Source organism: Triticum dicoccoides, chromosome 5B (genome assembly GCF_002162155.2).
Source record: "Triticum dicoccoides isolate Atlit2015 ecotype Zavitan chromosome 5B, WEW_v2.0, whole genome shotgun sequence".
Lineage (NCBI taxonomy): Eukaryota > Viridiplantae > Streptophyta > Magnoliopsida > Poales > Poaceae > Triticum > Triticum dicoccoides.
In genome coordinates, this window is record NC_041389.1 from 717,802,322 (window position 1) to 717,811,831 (window position 9,510).

At 50.0% G+C, this 9,510-nt stretch overlaps 1 protein-coding gene and 1 pseudogene across 1 annotated transcript; one reads left to right on the top strand and one right to left on the bottom strand.

Annotated features, from left to right (window-relative positions):
• Position 1: 1 nt before the first annotated feature.
• On the top strand, positions 2-2,299 carry LOC119310721 (the record flags this gene model as incomplete). Its single annotated transcript, XM_037586369.1, has 2 exons — positions 2-77; positions 1,397-2,299. Coding segments are annotated over 2 exons (750 nt in total), but the record flags the coding sequence as incomplete, so codon positions are not given.
• Positions 2,300-2,635: 336 nt separating this feature from the next.
• On the bottom strand, positions 2,636-5,397 carry LOC119310722 (annotated as a pseudogene).
• Positions 5,398-9,510: the final 4,113 nt, after the last annotated feature.

Sequence of the window (9,510 nt, forward strand, 5' to 3'; positions counted from 1 at the left end):
CGCGTCGGCGTCCTCCCTCCGCGGGATCCTGCTCCGCCACTCGTCCGCCGCCGGTGCGCCCCCGCGCGCCGTCTCAGGTTCCTCTCCACCGCCTCCTCCCCCCATGGTCGCCCCCGGTGTAGCAGTGGCTAGATTTGATCCGCGCGGTGCTGCGTTCCTTCGAGCTGAGGCGATTTGGTGACGCGATTCTGCTGCCTAGTGGTCGCTCTCCTAGTGGGCGCTTAGGTGTTACAAACTTACAATTACTGATTGGCACCAGTGGGCGCTGAGCTGCTGCTGTTATCTGGCTGATTGATTGATTGATTCATCACCTGTGGACCTCTGTTGTCTGTGAACTGAGAATTGCTGCTGTAGGTTGGTCAAATTGTTACAAGGGCATGCGATCTGAGGTTGTTTGGAACAGCACCCTGTCCATCATTGCCCCCCGTGCTTACGCCGGTTGGAGCTCACAAGGAAATTTTGCGATCCACTCTTCTTTCTTTGCTGACATCAGGTTGCTGTAATCCACTCTTCTTTCTTTACAGATGGTGCGCGCGAGCGGAGCCGCCTATTTGTTTGCATCACGTGCTTGCATTTTTGACGGAATCAGATAGGAAAACAGAGCACCATTTTTTATGTGCGTGCTGTAGTAGTATGCGTCTTAATGTGCCCCATATCGCTATGCGTGGCTAACGTGCAGTTTCTCCTTTGTCTGCTCTATCATCATAACATGTATGGCGTTGTATTTTGCGTGTGTTGATGAAATATGGTGAGGGCCACAGGACTGACGGTATGGTTCTGCTGGTGTGGTAATTGATCTTCCTTGTTTGGTTTGGTAGCTGGAGCACTGTATCAGTGCTGAGCTGCTCTTGTTATCTGACTGGTTGGTGCGTTATGAGCCACCGTGTTGTGTATCACCTGAGAATTGGTTAAGTAGTAAGTTGTTTATGCTTGGTCATTTCCGTTCATTGTAGATAGATAGAATTACACTTTTGTTACATTGCGTTATCTTTCTGTAGAGTAGTAATGCTCCACTTCCACATATTTTTAGTTATCTTCCAGTGGTATTTCAAATCGAAGCCCTGAGCAGCAGCACCTCTTGTGTTGTTCACTATCACATAGTTGCAGTTTGGCAAACACAGCTAGTAAATACTCTACTGTTTTCAAGTGCTTGCTGGAATATGTGTGTGAAATTATTTTGTGGAAAAATAAATCTTGAAATTATAGCATGTGCCGTTTCCCCTTGTGTATTGCCATGAAATGTGTAGCGACCTGAACTGATGATAAAAAGTGTGTAGCTATGACAGGTTTTACTGTGTCAGCATGTATCTGTTGGATAACCAAAGTAAATCTTGCACTGTCTTGCACGTATCGCTGGAACCATACATAAATAGCTCATTGCCCTTTGCTTTGCCAGATTTTCAGGTTCCTGGATCTGCAACATGGAGGCATTTCTCAACATGCAGGCCTAACCCTCTTGCAAAAGGGAACAGCTTTGGCTCAATGGCTTCTCTGTACAGCCAGACAAGATGGGCTTCTCAAGCCACTGCTGTTAAAGAAACAGACCCCAGTGGCGGCAAGATAAGCATTGGGCCCAAATCCAAGCAGATCAAGGAGGACAAAGATGATCATCTGGTTTATCAGGGACCGATATCATCAACCATCAAGAAAGTGAAGCTTCTGTCCCTGTCCACCTGCTGCCTCTCCGTGTCGCTAGGCCCTGTGATAACGTTCATGACTTCACCCGACATGAATGTGATCCTCAAGGGAGGAGTTGCATCTACTGTGATCTTCCTCAGTGCCACAACAACCGCAGCCCTGCACTGGTTCGTGAGCCCGTATATCCACAAGCTGAGGTGGCGACAGGGCTCAGACAGCTTCGAGGCGGAGATAATGTCGTGGCTGGCTACACCCCTGAAGAAGACAATCAAGTTTGCTGACATCAGGCCCGCGGAGACTAACCGGCCTTTCGTCACCTTCAGGGCCGAGGGGAACTTCTACTTCGTCGACGCCGATCACTTCCCCAACAAGGCCTTGCTGGAGAGGCTCACGCCTAAGCTCCCCAACGAGTCCGCGTTCAAGAACTTGTGATGGAAGCTACTGCTGTTACCGCATTCGTGCTCATGAACCTGGCTGAGCAATCGAGTCCTTTTTACTGTAGTTAATACTTGTGAGAATTTGTGGTATAAGGTATCGCTGTTGTTTTTAGTTCAGTAGTGAGATTTGCGAATTGCCGGCGGCGTGGAATATTGTTAACTCGTGGACGATTTTGAATAAGTAGCAGCAACATTATCCCTCTGTGTGATTGCCAGTTTAGTTTCGCAGTGGTATCTATTTGCAGTTTCTCTTGAAGCTATGGAAAACATTGTACGATTTGGTATCTATTGTGCCTACGTACCCATGATCGATTAGCATGATTGCTACAACTTCCTCTACTTGCATTTGAGTTTGATATCACGAGGTTGAGCCCTTGATCTCTACAGATTCATGTATGGTAGCTGCTAAGTGTTGCAACTTCAGAAACAAAGCTATCCAAAGCTATTTTACACACACAAAAAGGCAAAGAAAAGGAGCATTCATCCTGGGCGGTATGCGGTGTGGTGAATGCCTCTGAATTAGTTTCAGGAGGATGTAATGTAACGTAATGTAAGAGAGCTCATATATTATGATTAAACCTTGGGGGTGCTCCAATGAGACGCATCACGGATCACGCTGCAAGTGGGACGGTTCCTGGGAATCCCACCTTGATCCACCTAGTCCCAACACGGTTTGGTGGAAAAGAAGTGCTAGTCCCACCAAAACTAGCACATATTAGGTGGGAATAAGTGGGATCCCACTTAACATATAAACTGAACAGTGACATCATATTGCTTGATGGATATAAAAAAGGAACTGAACGCTATACTCTTTACTCTTCAGTAACATCAGCACTAATCAAATTCACAAATCGGGCGTGATGGCTCCACGGCCTCCGACCCAATATGTCGTCGTCCGGGTACAGCTAGGGGAAGCGGCCGCTGGAGACGGAGCGCAGCATCTCGGTGTCCAGCGCGATGAGGTCCGCTGAGTTGAGGTCGCTCCACCGGCTCTTGAACACACTGTCCGACACCACGATGCGGTGCCGGTGCCGGTCCAGCTCCACCTTCTTACAAGAATCCGTGGCATCAGCATCATCACCGAAGCGCGAGGACGGCACGCGCTCGACGAAGATGCCGGTGAGGAGGTCGCGGCCGGATGATGGCGCGGGGGCGGCACCAACAGCGGCGTCGTCGTCGCCTGCGCCCAAGACGAATCGCGCGCTGGCGGCGGCGTACTTGAAGCCGAGGTCGGCGTCGTCGGGGTGGACGCGAGCGCGGCAGAGCGGGCAGCTGGCGCTGGAGTGCAGCCAGCGGTCGACGCAGTCGAGGTGGAAGGCGTGGCGGCAGCGCGGGAGCAGGCGGAGCAGGTCGGCATCGTCGAAGCGGGCCAGGCACACGGCGCACTCCAGCCCCTGCCGCGCCCCGCCAGCGCCGCGAACCGGAAGAAGGGCAGCGACTCGATGACCGCCTTGCCCACGCCGGCGCTCGCCTCCTCCAAAGCGGCCGTTGCAGGGTCAGTGCCGCAGAACGGGCTGGCGGTGGTGGTGGCCGGCAGGAGGGGCGTGTTGGCGGGGTGCCAGAACTTGGCGTACATGAGGAGGAAGAAGGTGAGGGAGAAGATCATGGTGAAGATGCCCGCCACGATGGCCACGCTAGGCCGGAACGATACCTTCACGCCCGCCCCCGGCGGCGTCTCCTCCGCTGCCAGCTGCGTCAGCGCCTGCGCGTGCGCCTGTGCCGCGATCGTCGCGCAGAGCTGCAGGAGCACCATGGTTTTCGCCATGCCCACGTACGATTGGTCGAACGGTCGATGGCAAGAAGCTCCGAGGTAGGGGAGGCCGAGAGGTGCTGAGCGGCGGCGGCGGCGCGAGGGAGGGGAGGAAGAGACGGTGATGCGGCGGCGGCGGCCATCGAGCGGCGGCAGGAGTGCGCCTGTGCTGCAGCGCCTCCTCTGTCCAGCGACTCACGCTGACCCACTCCCACCTGCAGCGTGAATCACGGAGGATGAACAACTATATTCTAACATGTCGAAGCGAACCAACATCTTCTCACTGCCAAATAACTGCTCGGCGAGAGCTTTTGCAAGTTCTGTCTTTCCAACACCAGTTGAGCCTAGAAAGAGGAAGGAGCCTACCGGTTGGCCACCTCGAGCAAGACCAACCCTAGAACGCAACACGGCATCTGCAACCAAATCGACCGCCTCATTCTGACCTACTACTCTCTCATGCAATCTGTCTGCTAAGTGCATTAACTTGACCTTCTCATCTTGATCAAGCTGAGTTAAAGGAATCCCGGTCCACCGGCTTACCACCTTCAAATAACAACATGAGGTTAACGGCGTAACTCCTAGTATCTTCAATAACTAAATGAGTTGAAAATGGCGCTTGACAAGCGCACACCCCTTACCCTTGCGATAAGATCCGGGCCAACAATTGTTTTTGCTTTTCGCTCGACGGAGGTGCAAGCCTCGTCTATTAGATCAATTGCCTTATCAGGAAATTGACGACCTACGGCATGAATGAAATCCATCAGTTTTGCTCAAATCGTAAATCTTACGCCGAAAAACCAAGCTTGTAAAGTTCTAGTATAAGCTTTTCTCACCGGTGATATAGCGGTCAGCGAGGTGCACGGCGGCGTCAACAGCAGCATCCTGGATTTCCAGGCCATAGTGTTTCTGATACCGCTGCCTGATCCCCTGCAGGATGGTGGTTGTAGCCTGCGTGGTCGGCTGCTCAACGTGCACCTTCTGGAACCGCCGCTCGAGGGCCGTGTCCTTCTCGATGTGCTTGCGGTACTCGTCGAACGTCGTGGCGCCGATGCAGCGGATGCGGCCACGGGCCAACGCCGGCTTGAGCATGTTGGCGGCGTCGTTTCGGCGCTGGTAGTCGCCGGCGCCGACGAGTGTGTGCATCTCGTCGATGAACAGTATGATCTTGCCATGGGAGGCCTCGGCTCGCCTGATGACGGCCTTCATGCGCTCCTCGAACATGCCGCGCCACCGCGTCCCGGCCACCATGGCCCCGAGGTCGAGCTCCACGAGGCGCGTGCCCTTGAGCTGCTTGGGCACCTTCCCTGCGGCGATGCGCTGCGCGAGGCCCTCGGCGATGGCCGTCTTGCCGACCCCCGCGGCGCCGACGAGGGCCACGCAGTTCTTGCTCCGGCGGTAGAGGATGCGGACCACGCGGTCGATCTCGTCGTCGCGGCCCACCACGGGGTCTCCCTTGCCAGCGGCGGCCGTCATGTCCCGGCCGTAGGTGCCCAGGCAGGTGTGGTACGTATAGTACCTCCACGCCCCGAAGCACAAGGCCGCCGCCGCTCCGACGGCGATCATGCCCTTCATCTCCGCGAGTATCTGGCTACACATCGTGCTCACCTCGTCGGCGAGGACGGTGGAAGTGGAGGTGGACGTGGAGGTGGAGGTGGAAGACGGCGATGTGTTGGTACCCAGCAGTGGATCGTAAGCTTGCGCAGTACTCGTCCGGGACCAGGACGCCATTGTTGAGAGGATCTTGTAATTTCCAGCGTGAATTTGGTGGATGTTTAGGTCAAGCCGTCAAGGCCGGCTTGGTTAAATGGGCTGACTGGGAGAGGGGACACACACAAACAACGTGCATGTCTACGACCCTATTTGATTTCTACGCCCGTGAGTCCAAATAGGTTTTGAACTACTAGGAAGAAAAAATGACATGTCAATGTTTGGTTCATGGCTTCATGCCATATCACGCTGTACCAAAATTTGGCAACCATTGCCTACTCAAAATATTGGCTAGAGATTTCCTGACTCTTTGTTAGCCTCTTTTTTTTTGCAAGATTTGTGAAGATAATGTGAGGAAAGCTTGCAAGATTTCATAGACAAACAAAAATTTGGCAACCAACCAAGTAAAGATGCCAAACATTTGTAGGGTAAATCATGGTACCAACCAAACATTCAAAATATAATAAAAATCGGGTTTGCTATACTCAGTCAACTGAGATTTAATCAAGTATCAGACGACTGAGTAGCCATTGGGTTTTATGCGTGGAGATTCATGTTGCGATGAGCACGGTCCAATGGCCCTCTTGGCATTTCCCCACCGTTTGCAACACGTCTTCCTATTGGTTGTAGCATCCATCATTGCTGGTTGTAGCATGTCGTCTCATCGGACACAACATCAACCCTCGCCGTTTGTAGCACACCATCCCACCGGTGGGAACATTCTCCTTTGATGCTTGCACTATGTAGCAGTTACCGTGTGTGTTTTCATTGCTTGCAACATTTTTGGTCATTCTTCGAAACAATTTTCCTCACCGTTTGCAGCATCCGGCAATGTTACTTACACCAGAACAACGCTAACGTCACTTGATAGAGACTTCGCTAGGTCTCAATCGACTGAGCTTAGCCACACCCGATAAATATTTTGTTTGTCGTCAACGCGCCAATCTCATCACTCCCCTACCGGAGCCACCCTAACCTTGTCAGTGAAACTAGGGAAGTCGTCGCGCATGTGCCTGATGTCTACTACATACTTATTCATGTAGACCTTGTTGGGCCTTCAAGCGCAGAGGATTGTAGGACAAAAACAAATTTCCCTCAAGTGGATGACCTAAAATTTATCAATCCGTGAGAGGTGTTGGATAAATGTATTCTCCTCTAAAACACCCCCGCTTTATGATAAATTTAGTCTTTTGTGTTCCAAACACACCTAATACAGTTGTTTATTGTATAGCACTAGTTCAATGAAGAGATTGGTAAAGATAGATAATATGAATGGTAACAATATTTTTGCACTTTTGGAATAAATAAAAATGGCATGGCAATAATGTGTAAAAGTGGCTGAAATGAGGTTATAATAATCGGAAACAAGGCGTAGGGTTCATAGGTTCACTAGTGGCAACTCAACATAAAAAACTTTATTAAAATACATTATATAAGCTCACAAATTAAAAGACGTGCATGTCTACGACCCAGTATTGTTTTTTACGGATCCTAAAAAATATTGTTTTCTACGCTTGTGCATCCAAATAGGTTTTGAACTAGAAAGAAAATGACATGTCAATTTTTGGTTCATGGCTTCATGCCATAGCATGCTCTACCAAAATTGGGCAACCATTGCCTATTGGCTAGAGATTTCCTCATTCTTTGTTAGCCAACTAAAAAAAGGTAAGATTTGTGAATATAATGTGAGGAGAGCTGGAAATATTCCATAGACAATCAACATTTCAGCAACCAACCAAGTAATTAAGAATCAAAGTATCATAAGATGCCAAAAAATTGGTAGGTAAATTATGGCACCAATCAAACATTCGAAATAGAATAAATATTATGGTTGTCGCTGAACTATTAGAGTTATCTAGTTTTGGTGCTCTAAAAAACATGACACACTCAATTTCAAAGCCAGACATAGATGCCTCGCTACACTTTGCGAAAAGAAGTCGAATATATTGTAAAAGTTCATCAGAAATACAAAATATCTGAAATGTCATAAAGTCCCTTGACTAGCAACGACCACTATCGCCAAAAGAACAAGTCATCGATGTTCCAATGTCGTCGCTCCCCTATCGGAGCCGGAGTAACCTTGATGATGACACACGAGAAGTCTTTGAGCATGTGCCTGATGTCTAGTGCATGTGTCTTGATACGTCTCCGTCGTATCTACTTTTCTAAATGCTTTTGCTCTTGTTTTGGACTCTAATTTGCATGATTTGAATGAAACTAACCTAGACTGATGCTGTTTCCAGCAGGACTACCATGGTGTTGTTTTTGTGCAGAAATAAAAGTTATCAGAATTGGACGGAACTTTTTGGAGAATTATTTTGGAATAAAAGAAAAATATTGGAGAAAATACCCACTGGAGGGGGGCTGCCCACTAGGCACCAGGGCGCGTGACCCCTCTCTGGCGCGCCCTGGTGCGTAGTGGGCCCCTCGAGGTTCCGCTGACCCTAATCTGGATACTATAAATTCCTATTTCTGAAGAAAAAAAAGGAGAGGAAGTTTCATTGCGTTTTACGATACAGAGCCGCTGCCACCTCCTATTCTTCATCGGGAGGACAGATCTGGAGTCTGTTCGGGGCTCCGGAGAGGAGGAGCTTCTGTCTTCGTCATCATCAACCATCCTCCATCACCAATTTTATGATTCTCACCGCCGGGAGTGAGTAATTCCTTCGTAGGCTTGCTGAACGGTGATGGGTTGGATAAGATTCATCATGTAATTGAGTTAGTTTTATTAGGGTTTGAGCCCTAGTATCCACTATGTTCTGAGATTGATGTTGCTATGACTTTGCTATGCTTAATGATTATCACTAAGGTCCGAGTGCCATGATTCCAGATCTGAACCGTTTATGTTTTCACCAATATATTTGTGTTCGTGATCGATCTTGCAAGTTGTACGCACCTATTACATGTTATGGTCCGCATACCTAAGGTGACAATAATTGAGATTCTTTCCGGTGATTACCGTAGTGTGAGGAGTTCATGTATTCACTATGTGTTAATGCTTTGTTCCGGTTCTCTATTAAAAGGAAGCCTTAATATCTTTTAGTTTTCTTATGGACCCCGCTGCCACGGGAGGGTAGGACAAAAGATGACATGCAAGTTCTTTTCCATAAGCACGTATGACTATTTACGGAATACATGCCTACATTACATTGACGAATTGGAGCTAGTTCTATGCCACCCTACACTACTAGGGAAACCTTATACACAGAATGTTACCGGTAGCGCTGTACAAAATCATACGCTACTGCTACTTAGTAGTAGCGCGCGTAAATAAACCGCGCTGCTGCTATGACTTTAGCAGTAGCGCGTACTAGAAAAAAGCGCTGCTGCTTTGTTTGACCTGGGCGCACATGGCTAGCCCAACCTAGCAGTAGCGCGTATACTGGCCCAGCGCTACTGCTACTCTCCTTAGCTGTAGCGTGCTTACGTGTAAGGCGCTACTGCTAACGGAAATAAAATAAAGTGAAAACAAGTAGAAAAGTAAATGAAAATGAAAGAAATAGAAAAATGAGAAAGGAAAAAAAATAAAATGTAAAGAAAAATAAAAGAAAAAAGGGAAAAAGGAGAAAGGAATAACAGTAGCGGGTTTCAGGAAACGCGCTGTAGCTAAGTTAGCTATAGCGTGTTTTCGGAAACGCGCTACCGTTACGTTTCACTTAAACAGCGGTTTCCCCCCGCCCCCCGGCCACCACACACTTCTTCCCCAAATCCCTCGCCCTCGCCGCCGTCTCCCCAATTCGCCGTTGCCCCACTTCGCCGCCGTCTCCTGCCGGCGTGGACGCCCGCAACCTCACCGTCTCCCCCCGAGGCCGCCGTCATCCTCACCGCCGCCGCCCGAGGCCGCCCTCGGCCTCACCGCCGCCGCCCGAGGCCGCCCTCGACGTCACCGTCGGCGCCCTCCACCTCACCGCCGCCCGAGCCCGCCCAGGACCGCCGTTGCCCGTGCCCGAGCCCGCCCTCTCCGCCCCTGCCTCCGTC